At 37.5% G+C, this 24,495-nt stretch overlaps 1 protein-coding gene across 2 annotated transcripts in view; it reads right to left on the bottom strand.

Annotated features, from left to right (window-relative positions):
* Positions 1 to 17,830, bottom strand: part of mitfb (melanocyte inducing transcription factor b) — a 28,818-nt gene extending 10,988 nt beyond the window's left edge. For both annotated transcript variants that reach the window (XM_030733422.1, XM_030733423.1), the window contains exons 1-2: positions 17,577 to 17,830; positions 6,433 to 6,673 (exon numbers count right to left, since the gene is read on the bottom strand). In XM_030733422.1, coding sequence (XP_030589282.1) covers positions 6,433 to 6,673; positions 17,577 to 17,680 — 345 coding nt within the window. In that variant the 5' untranslated portion in view covers positions 17,681 to 17,830. The remainder of the gene's footprint in view (positions 1 to 6,432; positions 6,674 to 17,576) is intronic.
* Positions 17,831 to 24,495: the final 6,665 nt, after the last annotated feature.

Here is a 24,495-nt window from a genome sequence, read left to right as displayed (position 1 = left end):
CACAATTATTTGCAATACATGCATGAATAACGTGCAAAGTGTTAATACTGATTATGTATGACATTTATCAAAGAAACTGAATTCAAGTTGGGTTCATTCTGGGTGTAGCGTAGTTTTTAGAATATCTTCTCTATTGTTCATTTTAATATTGAAATAACTTTTGTTGCCACATTTTAAAAGGTGCTTTACTTAGTTAATGATGATTTTTATTATGTAGCTGATTAACTCAAAAATTTGAAAAAGAAAAACATATTTTGAATATACATTTCACATTTGAGCATCAATTTTATTTTCATGTTTTTTTTAAAAATAATTTTGCTTTAAAACAGACTTTAATACTTAATCAATTTTAAAAACAAATGAGTAAAACAGTATAATCTGCAATATGTGCCACAATACAACCAGTGGTATTATAATTCTCTATTAAATAGTTCCTTATTTATTGATTGTAACTCTCATCTAAGCCTCTTTCAGATGCTCCCTTACTTGCAGGGGGTGGCCACAGTGGATGGGTCCACATATTTGATTTGGCACAGATTTTGATGCCCTTCCTCCCCAGGATTTGTGTCTACTCCTGGGTCTAAACAGGTGATCTTCTGCTTCTTAGGCAAATGGGTTAACCACTACACTATGGAGTCAGTAATAAGGCTTATCTAAGCACAGTGAAGAAGAGGTTCAAGTAGTAATTAGATAAACACTTGATGAGTAATTTATCTGAAAAGTTCCACATCTTAGTTATTTTTTTAAATCTCTGAACAGATTAAATATTACAAATTTTGTTGAAAGTGAAGTCAACCCCAAACAGAAAGAACAGATCTGATATTCCATATTGTATACTGCTTACTGTATAAATGAAAAGATATATAATCAATCCTAGAGGTACAACTGTTTTAATGTTTGTCAAATTTCCCAAAAGTTTAATTTTTATTAAAACAATTTATAGTTTCATCACTTGGTACCCACCATCAATGCAACAAATGTTGAGGACACAGTGATCTGGCCTTGCTTCTTTTTTTTAATAGTTATATATTCTGAGTAAAGGAGAAACCAGAAATGCTGGACTGAGCCGCTGAAGGTAAAATTTATAGCTTTAAAAAATAATGCACAACTTTTTGGTTCCTTTTTGGTTCATATAACTACCTTGAGGTTAAAATCATGACCTGCTTTTTGATAATCTGTTGAGGTATTTGCTGTTAAATTATAATATCCATCCGTCCATTTTCTTCCACTTATTCAATTCAGGGTCATGGGGGGACTGGAGTCATACTGCATGTCTTTATAATAATCATGATATTATAACTGGTCAGAAATGAATTACTTCTGACAACCCCCCACACTCTTATTAAAACACACAACACATATTGTATGTCTTCAGGCAGATGATGCAGACTTGGATAGGAATATGCTAATATATAGTTACATTTCTAATACTTAAATATTCCTTCTTATTCATTTATTTTGGTTATAGTTTGGCCCCCCAAAAATGCAGTGTATAGGTTCTGCATGTGTTTGCTTAAAATTAAGTTCGTTAACAAGATTATCTAAATATATTTGTTAAAACTTTTCACCATAGATGCAATGATGACAGACAATACATAGCTCTTCTGTCCTATTAATGACCTATTCTACCTTTTGACCCTCTGGGGAGGTCCAGACCTCCAGCTCGTAAGCCACTGCTGCAAACATAAACTTACAGAAAGACTGTTTGTTATACACACATAAAAACACGAGTTTTTGTGTGTGTATAACAAACCCCATGTACATGGGTATTTTTGGCCTTTCTAGGCTTTTCGTCCTTATGTCCACATTCAAACACAGTTTTAAGTTACTAAAATGTGATCCTTTGAAAAACCTCCATGGAAAAACTTTATAAATATCATTTGCAGTGTTGATGTTTAGACAGAAAACTCACAGTGTCAGTGCTTCTTATTTGCCAACAAGGCTTTTGGGTTGGGGTTATATCACCGTCTGTTAGGTTCGCATGCTCTTGGCAGCACTATGTTTTTGTATTTTCATGCACACAGAGATTTGTTTAAAACACAGTGATTGTGTGATTGTGATTTTTCCAAACACTACTAAAAAAATACCCATGTACGTGTTAACCAATCCTCTGTCCTTGTCTCATGCATTTTAACACATCCACAGAACTGATAGCTGGCACTGTCTAAAGATAGAAACAAAAAATCTGTATAAGGGATTACTGCAGGAGCCCCATGCCACCCTCTCTCTCTGTCTCACACACACACACACACACACACACACACACACACACACACACACACACACACACACACACACACACACACACACACACACACACACACACACACACAGTTCTAATATAGAAACAAAGAGGGCATTCAGGGCATTATGTGCACAAGACAAAGTATAAAGGTGCCCTAATTAAAACTACAAGCACAACTGCATACACCCTTTAATACAGCACATGTAACACTTGGCTTCAGGTTTCCAGCTTTACAAGTCTGGATTAATTTGTGCTAGAGTTGCACACTGCAGGGTTAAGGTTAACCAAAATGACTGGCTGATCAATGGAAGTGCTAATCATAAAAAAAAAGCCTATTCTGACAATTTAATTTTTGGGCAGTTTCTATATTCAAGTGGAGTGGAGCTCAGAGAGGGAGGACTTGCTGCTTTTCTTTGTCTATGTGATAGTAAACACGTGTATTTGAACTTCTTGTTAGTAAAAAAAAAAGCCATTTTAAGATGTGAACCTAGAATGCTGACTTTTTTTTTTTTTTTTTACTAAAATATATCCACTGAATGAATAACTGATAAATAATTATCAATTATTGGTGACTATTGGATGCGGGCCATCTGCAACAACAATATATTTAGCAGGCTGAAATCTGTTTGTTGTGTCTTTACACTGAAATGAGCATGAGGACTTTTTCTAGCTTGTTTTGTCCTCAGGGATTTTCTAAATTATCACACATAATTAGATGATCTCACTGCCGTGAATGACTTCACTGGAGCCCCTGAAGGTTTGCAGACCTCAGGCTGGAGCATCCAGGCCTTGTCAAGACATAAAGCTCCTGCTGTTAGGTTGAAATAATTTTAGGAGTGAGGAATCATTTGTTTATAAGGTGAAAAGGGATACTTTAATGGTGTGCTTATACCATTAAAGGAACATATGTGCAGTAACAAAGGTCCTGTAGACCTTTGTTACTGCATGTACGTATGTATGTGATGTCCAACAGTGATTCAGAACAGATTCAACAGATGCTGTTGCACATATCTAAAACTAATCATTCGTTTGTCAGTTTCTGTAAAAGCCCAGCAGGCAAAAAATTGATTATAGAAAAATCTTAGTGCCAGCAGCCAGCATTTGAACTTTACTTTTTACAGCTTCACTTAAAAGTCTTTCTTAAATACAGTTTGGAAATGTCACATCAACTTCTAACTCTTGGCATCTGCAGCCATGGAAAACAAGAAAGCTTGTTGTTTATCAGCTTGTTTTTAGCCACCAACAGGCCCAAGGGCATGAGCAACATAACCCCCAAAGAGTCAGAAACGCTGCAGAAACAAGCACAAAGCGTCCTGCTGTACTAAGAGAGGACCCAGGGTTATTGCAGAATGACAAACACTGATTTGTATTTTTTGACTTGCATGCTACAGGCATTCCATGATGGTCCTACCAGGATATATTAACAAGACTGCCCCCATTTGCTATGCAGACTAGAAGAATAGGCCACTTTGTCTCACAGTTAAGCTGCTAATGTGCTCTACAGAATTTGCAGACAGCAACTGTGATGCTAATGTGAGCAGTAACATGAGAGCAATTTTGGTCTTTCCTCTGTACTATTGTAATGCTGTCACACAAAACCCTAAGTTATTCCCAAATTAAAAAAAAAAAAAAACTTGTGTCTTTAAGTGACAACACTTGGGTTGGAATTAGCAGGAATTGTTAAAAAATACACTATGATCTTGTGGATTTGTTTTATAAGCACACCATCTAAAGCCATATTGGTCAGAAAGCTACTAATAACTGCCGTGATTACATTTATTAAGCAATGCTGGTCCACTGCAGACAGAAATGTGCTTACGCTGTACTTTCATGAAATAAGCACTGGAGATTTTTTCTTAAACACAAAATGCTGTTGTATGCTGCATCAATTCACAAATCCAAATTAAACTGAAATATCTCTGTGGTATTTCTGTATACTTTCTGTTGCATATTGGTCACGAGCTATTGTATAATCCACAAAAATCGTAGAGGGTTGAAGAGTACTTTGTTCTTTTTGTGGCGCCATAAATCCTTTGAAGAAAAAAAAAAATCAGAAATCTTTTTTTTAACCCTTTAAGGAAGCTATCATACATAAATTTCAAAGCAGTGCTTTTTCTCTAAAATATTCCACGGAATGAAAGGGCTGGGGGCTAATTACAAGCATTCTTCGCTGAATTAGTGTTTGGTGTGTGGTAAGGCTGTGCTCGCCTTTGTCTTGAGCCCCAAACTGATCCCCTTCTTATTCCTAGAAAGGTCAGAGGTCACTTGGTTAATTAAGGGTCCAATCAGTCTTTAGATAAACTCATCTGAGCTTAATGTTTGCACTTTTTGAGGTCCAGCAGCTCTGCCTGGTACCCCTGAGCTTTGTGTGGACTCTGCTAATCTACCAACAGACAGGGGAGCAGGTTAACCCAGCTCAACAGCACCAAGCTGGAATGGCCTTTTCATTTGGGGACTTCAGTCAATGAAGAATTTCTGTAAGCTGTAGCAGAAAAACTACTCTAACTTGATGTATTGTACACAAGGTTAGGGTTCGGGGAGGGGGTGTCCTAAGTCTCTCAAAGAGCTGCAGATTAGAGAGTAATGTTTATACAGCATGAGAAGGGTAATGTTTTCAATGGCTATACTGTTTTTGTCCTTTACTGCTAGCCCATGCCACACACATCCAGGGTGATGAAAACATGGCTGGGCAAGCAACCATGAAATCTCCAAGTGTGTTTGGGGTGGATTTAACTCAACAAAGATTATTCAGTAAATCACAGTTTATAAGCATCTTTACTACTCTGAGATTATACACTACAATTAAAAATGGAACAAATGGTTGAAATATCTAGGTAAAATTATGGCTAAAAGCTGTTTGCATAAGTACATACAGTTGAAATAGTTAACAAATGAAACTGATAGCTAAACATAATGGATAAACAGCAGAAATAGCTTAATAAAGCTGTCGGCTAACAGTGTGGGTTAATAGTTGAAATAATACAAAACCACAGCTAAACTGCTGACACAGTATAAATAAACTGATTAAACTTTTGCCTAACAGTGCGAATGTTATCAGAGCAACGTCCGATATAGTTTCTATTACTTTGATTGCAGCCATTACTAAAGAAACAGGGCTTTTTAGCTAGACTTACTTCAAATTTCTAGACAATAAGTCAAATGCACAAATATGATTGCATATTTGCACAAAGATTCCCACATAGGGGCACATGTACTTTTCAGTTGAAAAACTTGTTCCTGTTATTGCACACTTATCTAAAAATAGGAATTCAGAGAAAAAAACAGTAGCTTACTGCCCATCCCGAGATATGCAAACTGTAAAAATGTACAGACACAAAGATATCCTTATGACTAACTACACTAACTGCACAATATCTCCGAAAACATGCAAAAACATTTTTTCAAGAAAGCACCAACCAAACCAAACCAACGCACTTAGGTGCTGTGTCAGAGAAACCAACAAAATTCTCATAGTTTGCACAAAAAAACTTTCCAAATCACCACCATACAGTTCTTTATATGGGAAACCGCCGAAGTCAAGGTAATATAATAAAAAAAAAAACCCACACAAAACAGCAATAACACCAAAATCATCAGAACACTACTTTACAGTACATTAAAGTCAAATGAATTTCAAAAGATATTTCATCAAGATTACAACCTCTGAAAACACATGCTGTGGACAAACTGAGAGACTTACCGAAATGCGTTGTTAAAATGTGAACACTACGGTCTCTACTCGTACAGAAAATCTTAACAGTCTCCTGTCCCTCAGACTGCCAAGGAATCAAAGCTATGAAAAGATGTGAATGTAGCTGAGCAAATAGGATTAAAGATGGCTAAATCCAAACGGCTGGAAGCACAGCATGCATTAAAGAGGAATTCTCTCAGGAAAGATAATCCCCATATACGCATTTTAACACACTTCACTCACTCCCCTGTTTTTTTTTTTTTTTTTTTACACACAGTCATAGTAAAACCATGATTGCCTGACTGTTCACGGACGAGTCACTAAAATCTATAAATACATCTGGCCATTCAGGCTGCAACAATGACACATATAAAGTTTAATTCCAGAGGTGGAAACTTTATACAGATGTCGTATACTGTAACTGCCTTCTAATAATACACACTGCCATATTCTCTGTTGCTCCCTACCATCGGAAACTTGATCTGTGCTTTCTTACCTTTAGCACCTCCATGGGGACCTGTGCAGCGGGTGGTAAACTGGCTGGGACACTGACATTGATGGCAGGGGTTTGGGCTGCTGTAGTTTGTGTGTACTGGGAGGCCTGTTGTCTCTGCTGCTCCCGCCGCTCCTGCTCCTGAAGCTGCTCCCGCATCAGCTGTTGCCGCAGCAGGATGCGCGATGTCATGGCCGAGGAGCTCAGCGGGGGCTTGGATGAACTGTGCTGGTCTGACGGGCTGCTGCAGAAGGGAGAAAGGGATGATCAGAGAAGGAAAGAGAATGCAGCGGGTCGATGTGAAAGATGGGGTGAAGAGAGGTGAAAAGGCAGAGAGTGCTAGAGAGGGGAGAGAGAGGTCAAATGTTCAAGGAGAGGTCAAGAAAAGCAGAAAAGGCAGAAGATGGAGAGAAGGCAGATGTAATTAAAAAGCTAATGTTAGGAAGGAGAAAACTGGCAGTGAGAATGACTTCAGGTGGAGAGGTCAAAAGGACACTATTAACTTTTGTGCTGCAATAATTACTCCACTAAACGACTAGTTGATCTATATTTGATAAAACACTTTATTATCAATCAATTAAAACGTAGTTTGAAAACTATGTTGTGAATCTGATGACTTCTAGAGGGCAAAAAAAAAACTGCTGGAAAGCTGCTGGATTTTCAACGTTTTTTTTTTTTTTTTACATTTGTAGACAAAACAAAAAGAGGAACATTTTGTCTAAAAAGGCTGCTTCAGTTTTCCCACTCTTTTAAATTTAGATGGCTACTCCCCAGACAGAGTCCTGAAGTCCTAAAATAGAGAGTCTCTGCTGAAGCAGAAGTTGTCGGGACAAAGCCTTCATCGAGTGAGTGATCCTTTTGATAAAACTCAGTAAAATGTCTGGCCAATCCAGCTGTGCAGTAATCGCACTAATTAGCCAGCAGAGTCAAACACAGCCTCGGTTTGCAGCGTGTTCACTGGGTGTTGAGCCCTCAACATACCATAATCTCATTGTCTGCAGCCACACCCACTGAACCCTGCACCAGAAATTAGACAAAACAATATTTTATAACAAATACATTCAAGATATTATAAGAGCGAAACACAGACTGAAGTCAGACCGAAGTACTTCAATGGTGTAGGTGTCTAAATTCAACAGCTACATTTCTTCTTAAGTTCCTTTGTGCTTCACCCGATATATGGAATCAGGTTTAGCGTTCAAAAGAATAATTCCTTCTGCTGTGTGACTTTGGGAGATTGTGTTTCCTTTCATCCCAGAAATTTCATAACTAAAGTCACTGGATCTAAAACTCTTGATTTCCACTGCCAGTGCCGGAGGCTTTGATTCTTCTTTCTTTCTTTAATCTACTTCACCGATTAAATGATCAATGGTTTGTTCCAAGAACAAATTAGTTTCAGTTCTTTTCTTTCCATTTTACAGTATAAATGTGACATTTGAACTGATTTGGAACTACAGGCGGATTTACTGTAACATTCTTTTTGGTAAACCAGAGCTGGAAAAAAAAAAAAAAAAGAAAAGATTTGACAAAACAGTAATAATAAATGAATATTTGTCATGTTATGTGTTCAATGGCTTTGGTTTGATAAATTTTTGAATGAGTATTGGTAATGTCATTTGTCTTTTGATAGCACTGTAACATATGTACACTGAATAATTTCAGTGGTGAAAAGTACAGTAAATAAGGAACTTTAGTACCAACTAGAGGCCAGAACTTCTCAATACTGGAGGAACTTTATAGTGGCAAAGACAATAATTTATTACATTTATTTGACAGCTATATTTATGTTGGAGACGTTGTGACAAGATATTGGAGAAAATAAAATAACACAGTAGTATACAGTTTAAATTAAACCCACCATTTTCAGCATCAAAATTAAAGTTTACACATTAATGTATCAGTAATTATAATCCAATTATATATTAATATTCCAATTGTATATTAATCAGAGTTTTTGTACTTGAAATAAGCAAAGGTAATGCTTCCAAAAAATACTTGCACATGTGCACAGTATCCTGCTGAATTTCCAACCACCAGGAGTCCCACTGAGCAAAATTTCTGGGTGGATCCATAGTTTGTATGGTCTTGTTTGAATTTATGTTGTGCATAAAAGTCAGCGTTATAGTTAACTACAACGTAAAGTAAGACTAGGTGTGACACAACAATTTTGTGAACCTAAACGAAAATAAAAAGCAGGCTTTTGAAAAAAGAGAAGAAAACCAAAACTTAAACTATGTAAATATGTACAATAAATGTCTTTTGCTTTAGGTGCTCACATTTGTCAACACAACCAGCCTGAGGAGGCACTGGTGCATGCTAATTGAGACTGGGATGTTTACATAACTCTAAGTCAAATGTTTGCATTGTAATAGCCATTACAAACTTCCTAAGTCTTGCCCTTGGCAAACAGCCCACTTATTAAAATAAAGTAAAATACTGAAACAGACTAAACTATAAAAGGATTTATTTTAAAACAATTAAATTTTTTAATTCTGAAAACAATATTTTGCATTGAAGAAAAGATGATTTTTGCTTGTATATAATGTCAGTTATAGCTCTTAGAAAGAAAATCAGAATCAGCAAAAATGGGTATTGGCAGGTCACACTTAGCAAAAAAATCTAAAATCTGAACTGGCCAAGAAAATCAATGCATCTCTACCTATAACCTCTTTGCACTTTATTGATAAAGCCATTTCTTAAGAAATTATTAACAAAACCAAGGTGATAACCAAAGTGATTCTGAACAACTGAACTGGTTTTACTATTCTTACTGTCTTACAGTCTCAGTTTCTGCTGTCTAGGTTTGAGCTGAAGGAAACCTGTCGCAGGTTTAGGGTGATGTTTGGAGTTTTAGAGCACGATAACAGTGCACTACAATAAAGGAAATATGAAAACCAAGCATAAAATGAAAGCACAATTGCTAAAACGAGTGCACAAAATAACTTTCAGTTACTCTGTTTTCATAATTGTTGGAAGCCATGATTATAACTGAATTTAAATTTCGATAAACTGCACAACCCTCATTCTGAAGCATTTTAAGCTAAACATTCGATATGGAGCCCTCTATGGTTAGAGTTCCAAACTTTACCTTAAAAAGCAAAAAACATCATTTTTGAGAGTTTGTTTTCTTGTAAATGTGCAAGTCCTTGTAAATTTACCAAGAATTTATTTGTGTAAATTTGACTTTTTTCCTTATAAAATTGTAATTTTCTTTCTCGTAAAATTTGATATATTTTTTTCTTATAAACTTACAACTTTAATATAAAAAACTGCGAGTTTTCCCTTCTGATTTAAGCCCCCTCAACCAGCCCCATGATTTTTTTTAGAACCATTAGCGGCCCTAATACGCTGTTGTACACCTCATGACTTTATTATATTCTTGATTATTTCATTGACTTGTGTTGGTGCATCTGAATGACCAGAAACCTCTCTGCAAAGGAAGGCTGAACTTCTCTGTCTCTGTTTCTTTCTTTTGACTGTTTGTTGGCTCTTTGCCAAATAAACCCATGAAAGACATAAAAAGTTCTTTTGTCCTTTTAACTTTTTCATCTGTGTGTGCGCACACCTCCTCTTATGTTTGTGTGTATCTCAAAGGAAAAAAAAAACAAACAATGGTTGTACAGTCTTGAAGAGTCCCACCCACTCAACTCATGATTTCTTCTGACTCTGCTTACTATTACGCCTTCATCATACTTCACCATTAATCAGACTGTCAGAGCTGAGACTCTGAAGCAGGATTCAGTGACACACTTAAAAAACAACAAGCAAACCGGAAAATACAGCCAAATACTACATCAAGCAAGAAGCCAATCGACAATGTGGAGCGAGAAAGGTCTGAGCAGAGTCAAAACAGTGAGCTGTTGAAGGAAAATACTCTGCAATACAGATGCACTGCAACTCTAAAACTGCTGATAACTGACTGGAGATGGATTTTGCAGACCTGATGACCTCTGTGACTGAAGAAAAACTCCACTCCAAAAAAAAGACAAGTTATTAAGTTATTCTGTTATTAACTTTTTGTCACAAATCTGATATTTCTAAGCTTTTCAGGTACTCAGTTCTTCGTGATAAGTGGACAGTAACCAGCTGCAATTAACTGTAATAATCTGATAAATTTAGATTTTGATATGCAAAAAGTGTTCAGCACAAAAAGCACAAGGAGAAATCTGCTAAGACTACTTCCTACATCTAGCTCTGTGCATGGTGCCCTTCATGTGTACATAGTGCTGAACACCATATATATATATATATATTTGAAAATAAAGCCTTAATGCATTGCAGCAATATCACAGATGCTGAGGTGCCATACTCACAGACAGTCAAATGAACAGGGTCTGTACACTTGCACTCCTACAGCCTCCATATTTGTTTGTTTTTCCCTGAAGGTGCACCACCCGCCCTTGGAGAGCAGTGAAAGTCATGCTGGTGGTGCAGCACTGAAAGTGTGTCAGAGAGGGGAGGCTCCAAGGCCCGGCCTGGAATCTCCAATCGCCACACAGAGTCCCAGGCATAGGACCAGCCCCATGAAGAGCAACAGCAAAGCAGAGAGGAACGTGCAGGCGCCCGCTGGAAACACACTGTCCATCAATACGCTGCTTTAAAACCACGCAGATACTGTTTCACTTGGAGACATGTGTCAACACGTGTTGGGTAGATGGCGTGCAACCAAGCAGGGGTCGCTGTCCTGTGAAAACTTTGCATCTCAGAAATGTCATAAGCCAAAAGTGTGCTTGCTTTTGTGAAATGAAAAGGCTCTGAAATGGTTTATTTAAAGCTTAAAATATGCTGTAAAATACGTTGCTTATTGCATCCTAATTCTCATATTTGACCATCACGTTTCATAATGATAAGTTTGACATTACCAAGCTGACTTCACATTCATCTGCTGAGGCATTAACCTTAATCTGAACTGAAGATGTGTACATAGGAGCACAACTTTGTTATAGTTTTCATGTTTGATATGGAAACTTGAATCCAGTTGTTTACATATTTTCTCAGTGAAGGAGATTTTTCTTCTTTTACAAGTTTTTTAAAAAAAAGCAATCAAACACAAATTATTATCCTATGCAGCAAATCAAAGACACACTTTCAAGTGACTACAGCAAAAATGATAAAGAATACATGCAAATTAGGTGTGTTCTCAAGAAACCACATTTTCCCCCACTGGTGGCCGCTCTGTGTATTTTTCTGGCATTTAATTCAGTAGTTTCTTATTATTTGAATAAAGGGTAGTGCTTTGAAATTGCGGGAGTAGACAATGACTTTTGCAGACCAAACAGCAGATAACTATAAAGTGAGTGCAAGGTAAGAGCAATGACCTTCCTGCAAACTAAGTGGTAGTGACACTCCTGTCTCCTTTTCGTTCTCTCTGCCAAACTGCAGGAGGTGCTGCCCTTCTAGCAGACTACACAACCTCTCTGCTGGAGTACAAATCAGTGATTATGACCCTACATGACAGTGCACTGATCTCCTCGGGCTCCCGTGTTGATCAAACGTACCCAGCTTGGTGCAGCTGGCATCATTGAATTGAGTCAGTCACAAGCAGGCAAATCAGAGATAATAGAAAGCATCTGAATGCATGTCTGGACAGTCCGTTATGTGGGTTTTGTACCTAGGCAATGCAGTAAAACATTTTTTGTTTATTTGTTTAAAAAAAAGAAACAGAAAAACTGTACAAATGATTCTAATGAGGTAAACAGTTTAATCATATGAACATGCAGGTAAACATCTGGATAGAGACTATTAGTAAAGTAATTACTGTGCATAACCACTGCACAAGCACAGGAAACACCTTTGCATCAGCAAACGACAAAATAGCTTTTTATTGCAAAATAATTTATTAAGTTATACATAATCAATGTCTTTTTTTAGAGGTATGGGGGCCCTACACATTGTTAGGCACATGGTTTTAATGTTGTGGCTCATACGTGTATAATAACCTGACCTCTAGTAAAGTAGCGACTGTCATCGACTGCTGCTATAAAAGCCATTTTTCTAAAACAATGGGCTACAAAACAACCACCTTTTCATTAAAAAAAAGAAAATGTCAAATTTCACACTCAAGCATCTCCCCTGAAAATTAACACTGCTGTTAGAGTACCATCTCTTCAGACGCAAAGGCATAACAAAGCAGGGTCAGCTGTAAAATCATTCAATGAGATAATCAGGTCCTTTGCATGGCACTTCCAGGAAGCCAGGACTGGTTGGTGTAACTTCAACTTGCTGGGTCTTATTTCTGTAATTAGGTTTTGTGCTCTTTGTAATTTCGCTCGCTTGTTTTCAGCAGGATGGCCTGCTCTAGCTGCAGCTGCCTCTCTTTCCTGTGTGCTTTAACAAAGAGCAAAGTGAAGTAAAAGTAGAGTTTCCAAGGACAGTAAGGAGGGGCCTTTCATACCTTTTCCGGTAGGGTGAATGAATGCAAAACATTTTCAAGTTCATTGAAATAACAATGATGTACAAGCTTTAACAGCTTTTCATTTTGAGGCTGATTTTGTCCTCAGTTTTCCTTGAAGGTGATAACAGACAATCAACACGTTCTTTCCTTGTAAAAGAGCCATGCTAATGATTTACTGCTGTAAAATATGACTCAATGCTCATTTTTCCACACAATAACTCTATATAATAAACCTATGCAACTGTCTGCTCCTTAACCATAAGCACTTAATTTTATAAAATTTGTGCATCTGTGTAGGTTATTCCTTCAGCTGTTTAACAATGGATTGTGTGTTTTTACACACACACACACACACACACACACACACACACACACACACACACACACACACACACACACACACACACCTGAAGTAAATATTATGTTCTCTTTGTTCAAAATGATAAAGAATGTAATTACTTGTAATTACAACATTTTACTGTTGGGCAGTCATTTAAGTTATTTTTAAGCAAACATCCTAACGATCCACTGGTTCTTCTTACATTTTATTAAACAATAAATTGCGAAAGGATTCTGCATACAAATCAATTTTTTTTTAAAAATCTAGTTTCAGCCTTCAGACTACAACTAGATTACACTTTCTTAACTTGTGTTAATAAAAGGCCACACTCAAAGGCCTCTTATATTATTGCAGTTCCTGCAGGGCACCAACAGAGGCAGACAAAGATCACAAATCAGTAATAGTAAAACCACAAAAGCAAATAAATGAATAAAATAAGCTGAGTTCAGGGTTTATTATTTTTGGGAAGAAATGTTAAGCAGACATGCTTGAAAGAGCCACATAAGCGGTTAGGATGCAGAAAAATTAACCATGAATGCAGGACAAGTCATTCTGACCGCTTTTTACTCCAGCCTCGACACCTGTCCATGTCACTTAAACCCCCTCGGTCTTTCTTAGATCATGGATGAAACTCTTTGGCATCTCTGTCTGAGACACCCCACGGGAACAAGCTGCTCTGGACATGTCGTTTCATAGCTCTCAAACTCTGACTCAGCTCTCAATCACTGGCTGATTACTTTGACATCCTTAAATGCTTAGTCTATACTTCAATTCTACTGCATAAGAAGTTAAATTAATGTGTGGATGTCCCCATCACTTTATCAAATCCCATTTTCATCCACCTCATTTTTATTTATTTCCTTACCAAAATACTACTACTCATCAACAAAATGTTCATTTGATTGTCAGACACTAATAAGGGCAGAAAAAGTACTACACTTCTTCTGTATTTCTCTGTGTCCTTGGCATTTTGGGTTAAATTGTCTCGTTCAAGTACAAGATCTATCATCTTTCCAAACATGGCTGTAAGGAGTGTGCATTAGCATTATGCCTGAGGTTCTTTTCTTTTCTCAGCTATCATTATTACATAAAGTGCCATAAGGTTCATTATAATATCTTCTTAACCAAAAACATACAGACGAAAAGGAAACATACTTTAAAAAAAAAGAAAGATAAACAGTTTCACAAAGTTTAAAGTTCTGACTGAGCCGTTAGGCTCATTTTAAAGCTCTCACATCCATTCAAGACCTGGGATGATAACAAAGAAGATATTTCATCTAACATAGTGTAAAAATGTTGTTAATTCTGATTGGTAGAATTTGTAGAAAGCTTTTGTACGACTTGTATTAAAACTGATACAGCTGCATTAAAACACTCTCAGATTAAATGATTAACACTAATAAACTTGATACCAGTTGCAATTTTTGCTGGGAAACTGTATACCATTCATGTGGATGTAATTTTGATATATATCACCTGCCAAACATAGTTCCAGACCCACATCCCCCATCACAAAGAGCCTAAAGCGGAGACCTGGCCTCCAGTCTCTACAGATCTCAATCCAAACAGACATTTTCAGGATGTGCAACCTTAAGCTCAATCCACAAAAACCCAGTCCCACAACCGACATGTCCGAAAGGTCTGCTACCAGTGTCCAGGTTCACAACACCACAGAACACCCGCAGAGTTTTGGTGTCTGTGCCCCAATGGGCCACAGCTGTTTTTGTGGCTCAAAATAACCAGGTGGTTTTAATGTTGTGGCTGAAACATATATGTATGGCACGAAATATTAGAAGCGATCATTTTGGCTTATATTTAAGGCATAATGTTGTTATAGAAACACATGTTTATTGAGCAGTATACAAAGTAACCCCTAATACAAGTAACCCCTACAGACTGGGGACCTTTATGTGTAAACCATTTGAATATTTCTTCATTCATATGGATTTATTATAAGCTTAGTTCAGAACTTAGCCTGTGCATTAGAAAGCAAAACTTTGAGCCTCAGTTTGACTGAGGGTGCAAAAAAAACCAATCCCTCTACTCACAGTTTCTGATATAACACATTCACTGCTAAATTTATATAGCTTATTTACACTGCATAGAAGACTAGTTTCGCCGCCTGTCTCACATCTATATTAGGCACAAAAAGGCTGGCACATCGTCAGCAGCAGTCTGTGTGCTCTGTCAAACTGATACGCAGACAGCAAGAAAACAAATAGATCTACAAAATCTAAGATGACATTTTGTCACACGCAACAATTCAAATTTAGAAACAGCTGAAGCAGCTATTAGAAGACATCAGACAATTCAGTAATCAATCAAACTAATTATATCCATTCTGCGCAACAACGTCTTATGGCGCAGTCATCGTGACTATTATTATGCTGGGTCATCCTCATGTGATAGGAAGGGGAAGTGGGATACCTTCAATCAAAGCCACTGTTCAGACAACTTCACACATTCAGGAGAAAAATGACATTAAGAAAAACAATCTGTAGTCACCCAGAACCTGTGTCGATACTTTACGTATACTGGGAATGGCTGCTGCTGCCATGCCAGCAACAAAACAACACAGCCCAGATTCAGGCCAAGGATGTGTAACAATGTAATGACATTTCACTAATGAAAAAGCTGAAGACATTAGTTTAAAAAATGCAGAACTAGGTTAAAGGCTAGGGCTGTCCAAGATGAAAGTTCTTCTCCATTAACTGGTGTTTTGATTGAATTTAGAGAAAACAAGATAAAATACAAATCTGCAAGAAAATATCACTAAAGAGGAGAAGGGAGAAAAATAAATAAATAGCAGGAGTTGAGAAAACATCTGCAGCAAGAGCTCTGTCCGAACACAGTGGTGTACTGTCCTCTGCATGTCTCGCCCTGACAATGAGGCCATGCATTACCAACTCTAAACTACGTAGCAGAGAGAAGCAGACACAAAATACAAAAACTCTGACACCATTCTGTTAATAGATGCATAATCGTCATCACCACCCTAATCACAGAGGCCACGTGAAAGTGCTATAACTTCCGACTTATATTACAACCCAACAGTGCTTCATTATGAATTAAAATCACCCACAAATGTTGTTATGCCATTATAAATTACAACAGAACTAGTTATTTTGTTAATCAGTAACATCTCCTAAGGAATCTATGATATATTTTGTTACTTAAGTTAAATGGCATCAATTACACCAGTTGAGTTATGAGATGTTCACAGATCACCGTCAGTCAAATCAAGATGTAACCCTGTTTTTTTCTAAAGGAGATCATGAGAAAGTGTTGAGGAAAAAAAAAAAAAAACACACTTTCCCATAAAAAAGCACAGCCCACCTTCCAGATGAACTAAGTTATCCCGTAGCTTTTGCTATGTATTTCACAAAACTGGTATCAATTTTCTCTCTAACTCTCACTAGGAAAGCAAATAAGGATACTTTGCACTGTTGACAGCAAATCTGTAATTTCATTGAATTTGTAAACATCTGAATATGACATTGCATTTCCAACAGGCATATAAGACATCACACTATGCATTACTTCCAGAAAACGAGTGAAAGGTGAAATCACACCACAGAAGTCTGACTCAGCTAAATGTTGACTGTTTTAGAGGCCTCACTGTGTCAAAGCTGAAACTAACTTAGTAAAAGTCAGTATTGCAAACTGTTTTTGTTTCTGGTTGTGTCCTTACAAGGAAAATTTCTTGTCAGGATTTGGAGCACTTTGTCCAGTATTACATACACTTAAGTATTACAACTTCTTGATAGGTCAGCAACTTGCTGAAAACTGAATTTTGTCTGTCTGTTTGGTTGCTGATTTATTTTATTGGTGTAAACAACTCTAAAGTAGTTAACAGTTAGAAGTTAACTGTAAGCTTGTAAAGGAGGCTACACTCCTCCACTACAAGAAGCATCAGGTTTGATTCCTTTAACCACAGCTTACCTAACAGCTAACACTTTGTAGCACGCTTTTATTTGACACTTCAAAACTGTTATTGAACAAAATGCAGTGGTATAGTAGACTTATGGCACACACATATATATATATATGTAATTTTTAAAAACTAAACAGAAAACTCCCCATTCTGCTTTAGGAGCACCAGAATGTCAGCCATCAGCACAACAGGCTGAGCATCATCTTACTAAACTCTGACCTGTCTGCTCCTCTGTAAGCTAATATTTGAAGTTGATGTTGACAAGACAACACCCATGTGTTGCATAACTTCATGTAAGCAGGATGACCGTAAGGAACGACAGCTGAAACCCGGGACCAGCTTCAGTAACATCAGTGAAGAAGCCGCACACATTCATGGACTCTTTGTTAACACTTAAAAAAAGTCTGTAGCGTAATTATCACCTTAACACCAAAAACGCTCCAGCGTGAGAAATAACTGTCCACAGCCAAAGAACTGACCTGTTTTTCAAGGGCTGACTCTTCAATTCGTAATACGTTTTAGGCTCCTCTTGAAAATCCTCGCCAACCTCGAAGTCGGGTACTATTCCTGATTCCGACTGCATACTTGCAGATGTCAACTTTTGGAAACGTTAAACCCTTTTTTTAAAAAAACAGACGGGCGATATTTGTGCCCCGGTACTCCGCAGAGTACCAACCGTCAACGCAAGCCGCCTCTGCCCAGGACCCGGAGCTCTGTAGTCCTTCACAGCAGCGGGCAAAGTGCAGCTAACGGGCTGCAAGTGACCAATAAACCACAACTACCAAGATGCTCCGGGGCTGTAAATGTCAGCACGATTTTGATTGGCTGCCTTATCCGAGGGGATTTTTACACAACCTTTTATTTTTTTGGTCGACCAGTGAAACTGAAATGTCAGGCTTTCATTTCCCAATATTCATTCATCAGCCTGAGTATTTTAACAATTGGCTGAAAATAGTAATTTTGCTTCAGTGACCAGGGGTCTTTGCATTATTAGATTTTGCATTTAAAACCTACCTTTATTCGAAATATTAATGGAGCGCCAAATTTGCTATCTGTATTAAAATTAATTATCTTACACCCTCTGCTTTTCCCCCCAAACAAAAAGTCACCCTCTGTGACTCCGACATGCTGTTTAAGTTTGGGAAAGCACAATTAGACTGTTTGGATGACAAAACATAATCAATACATGGTAAGGTGTTCTAAAGCCCTGAGCATATAAGCCCAGAGTGACCTTGAAAACCTCCACAAGTACGAATCACACACTGACGATGTGATGTTCATAAAAAAAAAAAAAAAAAAAAAAATTATGACAGTTAAATGGACTACATCTGGAAGCAATCGCACAGAAATAGTTCAGAAAATATTAAATAACGGCACTCATTACATTGTAGATAATCCACAGCCTTGACATTTAGTCTATAAGTCTTTGATTGAGCCATGCAGGTACTCCACTCGACTTTAGACAAACCTGAAGACGACCCTCATGCCTCGGTTTTTCCCCGTTTCCTTTGCAGACAGACTGACCGCTCGTCTCCTACGCACGCGCCGCTCTCTGCACACCAAGTTTGGTCTCCTCATTTGGAGCCCTGTCTACCACTTGAGGGCAGTATAGAGCTAGGAAACAATGTCGTGAGCCCGCGGGCGGGTGTGTGTGTGTGTGTGTGTGTGTGTGCGTGTGCGTGTAGGGGGAGCGAGGGGGAGCGAGGGGGCGGGGGGATGGGGCACCCTCTATTATAAAATGGAAATTTAGAGGTAGTTCAATATTTGCATTCACCCTCATCCTGTTGAACTGGTTTAAAGTCTGTATTTTACCAATGCAAATAGAATGCAAATATGATTCTGCTGGAAAGCACAGACCTGGAGGCTAAAAATAAAGCCTTAAATAAAATGATGATAGCTGAACAGAATGAGAAACAGATTCAGAATTTTTTTCTGTATTTCTGCAATACTCTTTCTGAGACACTCTGGAAAAGAAAACTCATGCAGCCAGAACAAAAGGCATGATGCAGGAGCTACAGGGAATCAGACACACAATAGACTACAGACAGATATATTATTTTGGATGTTGCACTTGGGTGCATAGAGGTACTGATTACCCAGGCCCTACAACTGTGTGAGGCCCATAACTTGTGTAGACTACAATGGTCTTTGTAATTATGCTCAGAATAAAAAAAAAAAAGTTCCATTCCCTTTAAGACATTTCTTTTTTAAATAAATGCACTTAATGACACAATAATAGCAACAGTGAATAAGAATATCGTTCCAGAGTTCAAAATATAATATCCTCTCAAAAAGTTAGTTATGAAATCAGTTGATTTTGAAAACAATCCTAAATAGCAAGAGTGATGCATTTTGGAATTGTGTGAAATTGTCTTATCTTTGAAACATGATTTTGTAAATATTTACAAGAATGATTTTACAAATTATAACACAAGAATGAATATGCCTCAGTAAGCAAGCAATAATAAATTTGAAGACCTGAAGTTGGAGCTGCCAGGCAGGAGGAAAAGAAGACCACAGAGAAGATATGTGGATTTAGTGAAGGGGACAAGCAGAGGGTTGGTGTAGCAGATGAGGATGAAAGGAATAGGGTGAGATGGAGGCAGGTGATCCTCTGTGGTGACCCATAAAGGGAGCAGCCAGAAGAAGAAGAACACTAAAAATCACTGTGTCAAACCAGACCAAATTCTCTTGCTTTTGTAATGCAAGTGTAAAAGTCCATCCATCCATCCATCCATCCATCCATTCATCCATCCATCCATCCATCCATCCATTTTCCTGCATAAGGAGACTACAGCATGCTGGGTGACAGCACATTAGTAAATAAACTCAATGCCCTTAGATAGAAGTGTCAGTGATATATGGCTTTTTGGCAGAGATGGGATTCACTTCAGTTCAATTCAGTTTTATTTATATAGCACCAAATCACAACAAACAGTTGCCTCAACTATGTTGTGAAGACCCTACAATGTAATGCACTGAAAACCTCTGCAACCAGCTAAAATATACACTACAGATTTTACATTATGCTGCATGAACATGCATAAATAATAATGTCTATAGTTTTGCGTTTGATAGTTCAGCTTCCTTTAGTTGCTAATACTGCTTTAAAAGTTCTACTTTGCTTAAATTTGAGTTTAGGAATTGACTTGTTAATATGTGCATCATATTTGAACAGCACATGCACACAGTTTTTGAAAGTCAATAATTCATTCAAAAGGTGGTATTGGGAGAAAATAAAGAAAAGCTCAACACTACATCAAAATAACCCATTGTAAGACTGCATCATACTCGCCATGGGCCATGAGATAACTAAACTCAGTGATAACAGTTTAAAAACTAACACATCATTGTTTACTCAAGGATGTGCAGATTTAATAGGCACTGACAGCCAGTGCAAATGCTGCAGCCTAATAAAAATAACATAAACTGAAGTGAAGGTCATTGATAACTGCTCAGGTATTAACAAACACTCAGCTTTACCTTTGTTTTCAGTCAAGCATTTACTGTGAGGTTTGTCAGTCAGTCATCTGTGACTTGCAACCATTTGCCAAACAACATCCTGGAATATGAGCTAAAGGTGTCCGGTTGATCTAGTAAGGATGACTGTTAACTACTGATCAGTTTGTCTGTGGAAAATAAAAAACACCAATCCAAGAAATCAGGTCTCATTTTGGCAAATAAACTGCCATAGCAAACAAGGGATTAACTTGAATACTAAACTGAATACTATGTGCTTGCTTTTGTAGAGAAGGGCTTCATATAGACAGTTTTCTTTTTTAAATTTAAATATAATTTTGTTTATATAGCAACTTTCAAGATAAATATAACAAAGCACTTGACAACAAAAATAGTAGAAGATAGAGATGAGTTTTTAGCTTCTTTTAAAAAAAAAACTCAGTGGGAGAGAGTTCCAGAGTCTGGGGGTCATTGTTCCAAAAGCTCTGCCCCCTTTAGTTCACAGCCTTGTATGATGCACAGCTAGCAAGCCCTGATCACATGACCTTAAGGATCTGCTGGGGATGTATGGAAAAGTTCACTGATGTAGGCCGATGCTTGTCCATGCAGAATTCTAAAAGTCATAAGCAGAATCTTAATGTGGACTCTGAAGTGAACGGGAAGCCAGTACAACTGAATTGTCAATGGTCTGATATGTGAGTACTTAAATCTCGTAGTCAGAAGCCTCTGAGTGTTCTGAACAACCTGCAGACATTCCAAGGAAGCTTTGTTAAGACACGTGAACAGTAAATTGCAATAATCCAGATGTGATGAAAAAACGCGTGAAGCACAATTTCCAATTCAGAGCGTGACATAACGGAACTCAACTTGGCAATATTTCTTAAGTGATAAAAGCAGGAATGAACCAGAGACTTAACATGCGTATTCAAAGTGAAATGTGAGTCAAAACTTACCCCAAGGTTCCTGAGAGAGGATTTAACAAATGTGGCAAGGAGCCCTAGAGTTTCCATTATCGTAGGCACAAATCTGTCAGGGGCACAAACAAGGACTTCTGTTTTCTCTTCATTAAGTTGAAGAAAATTGTCAGCCATCCAACTTTAAACAGAGTTTAAGCACCTGTGCAGGATCTTAACATTTTAGGGTTTAAAAGACACATAACTGAATGTCATCTGCATAGCACTGATAAGAAATGTCCTTAAAAGTGATAAAACTGTGCTGAAAAAGGAGAAGCTTTAACAGAAACAGCAATGGCCCCAAAACAGAACCTTGTGGCACACCATGGGCATGAGAAGTGGAAGAGAACCTGAGAAGCAGGCACAGAAAGATTGTTTAGACAGAAATGAAGAGAACCACTCCAAAGTAGACCCTGATGCACCCACTCAGCATCTCAGCCTAGTATAAATAATGTGATGTCAGCAGTGTTAAAGGTAGCAGTCAGGTCCAACATCAGCGAAACAGAACATTCTGCTACATCGCTATGCATCACAATGTCACTGGAGACTTCAAGAAGGATGAAGTTTATCAAGAATCATGTATTTGCTTACTATTTTAAGCTGCTAAGCTATGACCATTTCTAAAATCTTAGAAATACTTTTAGCCTAAATAATGGTATAGTTGCAAGAAAAACCTTGTGACCCCTTATCAGTTAGTAATATTTATTGATTCTGATCTTCATCTAAATCACAGTAATAGAAAAACCATTATCTGGATAACCAAATTACATGCAAAAGTTTTACTTTTTATGTCTTTACTGAATAACCAAGTCTGATCTGTTCTGGTAAAATCAATCAGTCATTGCCTAAATAAGAGTTCTCCGTTGTTCTTTTGGCATGTAAAATTATTATTTCGAGTTGATCACCGTGTTTCTGTTGTTATGGATGGTGTCAGCACATTTGAACAAAGCCTCTGCCAACCAGCATTTGAGTGGACTGAATGGCAGCTGCACACAGTCAGTTGTGCATAAAAATACACACACACACACACACACACACACACACACACACACACACACACACACACACACACACACACACACACACACACACACACACCTGAAGTAAATATTATGTTCTCTTTGTTCAAAATGATAAAGAATGATGACATGGAGAATACTCCCTACATGCACTTTTAATAGGTACGGGCTTATTAACTGAATTGCAAAATGTTATTATAAAATGTACAGTAAATGTCAATATTCCTGGTAGTAGACCAGTTGCTGAAAAAAAAATCAAAAGGAAAAAAAAAAGCGGTCTCAATAAGTATCCTAATTCCTAGAATAAATTAAAACCACAGCTTGCCAATGATGATAAAATAATTCCTAATGAGGGTAACGAGGGTAATGAGGGTATCCCACTCTTTTGTTTATGAAGCATTTTTCCTGTAAGGAGGAGACTCACTGGGCAGATGGTTTTGGGGGATCTTAATGAGATACTTATTCATGTCTGATGTCAGAAATCCAAGAGCATGGGGGGGTGGGGGGCTGGGGGGTTTCTCACTGTGCTGGCAGGCAAAAGCATTTACAGCAGACTGCAATGACATGAGTGTTTTTATTTCTTGCTAGGGGTCTTCATGAAAAAAAAAACAAAAACATTTTGTTAATTCATGTCAATAATGTTCAATCTTAATAACAATCCCTGTGAGAAAATTAAATGTTATTTGGGACTTAAGTAAGACTTGGTGCCTGTTTCATTTGAAGAATTAACAGATGAACCAGAGTAAAGACAGTAATGAATATTTTAAGGGCACCGTCACTGTGGAACAGAAATGAATAGCACATGTGAAACACACACCAACAATCTCCCTGAACAGTCCTGTGTCTTCTGTATTGCACAGGTCCAAAACAGCATGTGTAAAATGATGTAAAAGTGTGTAACACTATATATATAGTTGTCCAGCCTACTGTGGAGCTAATGGGGGAATTCTGTTTTTGCATCCTGACAACATGTAAATTTGCTTCTGTAAATATTGCGGAAGTTAAGATCAACTTGTGCCAAATGGAGCTGATTTCAACCAGAAATAACCCTCTGAGTCCAGGCCATGTTATTCAATAATCTTTTCTTGCGCACACAGTGATAAATTCAAACATGTTTGGGCTGGCCGTTTTACCATTGCCTGTGTTTTATCAGCTTTGTCTCACAGGCTAATTACATCAACACCTCATGCTTTTCATTGCTTCATGTGGCCATTGCCACCAGTCAAGTGAAAACAAAAATCCTTTGTGCAAATGCAATCTGGCTAAAATACAGCAAAAAACAGCTAAGCACACAAGTGAGCATCATTGATATCAAACCACTGCAGTGTGAAACTGAGGTATATCAATAAGTGACACTGGAAATAGCAAATGAGTGGAGAAAATATATATCCAGTCATGTAGTCAGCAAAACACATTTGTAGTAAATACAAAAAAAATATAAAATAAAATAAAAAAAAAATGTAGCTTTAGGAACATTGAAATTGTTTATTTCCGTAACCAAACCAAAAACATAAATAAGTAAAACAGGTACTGGTGAATAGTTTGTGTCACTTTGTTATAGTATTTGGTTTTGATTTTGTTCATGCTGATTATAATATTGGTTCACTGGTTTTAGAAAAGACTTGCTCGTCATGCTGTGTATTTTTATCGACCTTTTATCGACCTTGTCAGGTGCTGACAATAACTAATGAGAGTTCGATCATTTGATTAAATAACGCCTGCCTGAACTCACCGTTGAGTATACTTCCGCTTGTGAACACTAGACATTTGGAAGATCACACTTCGAAGCTACTGATCAGATTAAAGAGGAAACCAATAATTTTCTTTAAGGGCTATCATAATAAAAATTAAACAGCTAGAACACTTTATGCTTATTAGGTTTTTTCATCTGATATAAAATTAAGCATAACTGTCTGAACCGAGTAGTTCTCGGGGATGCAGCAGAAACCCAGTCTCCCGGTTACACT

This window comes from Archocentrus centrarchus, chromosome 7 (assembly GCF_007364275.1).
Source record: "Archocentrus centrarchus isolate MPI-CPG fArcCen1 chromosome 7, fArcCen1, whole genome shotgun sequence".
NCBI lineage: Eukaryota > Metazoa > Chordata > Actinopteri > Cichliformes > Cichlidae > Archocentrus > Archocentrus centrarchus.
Note: the sequence above shows the minus strand (reverse complement) of the source record. Positions and strands in the feature narration are given on the sequence as shown.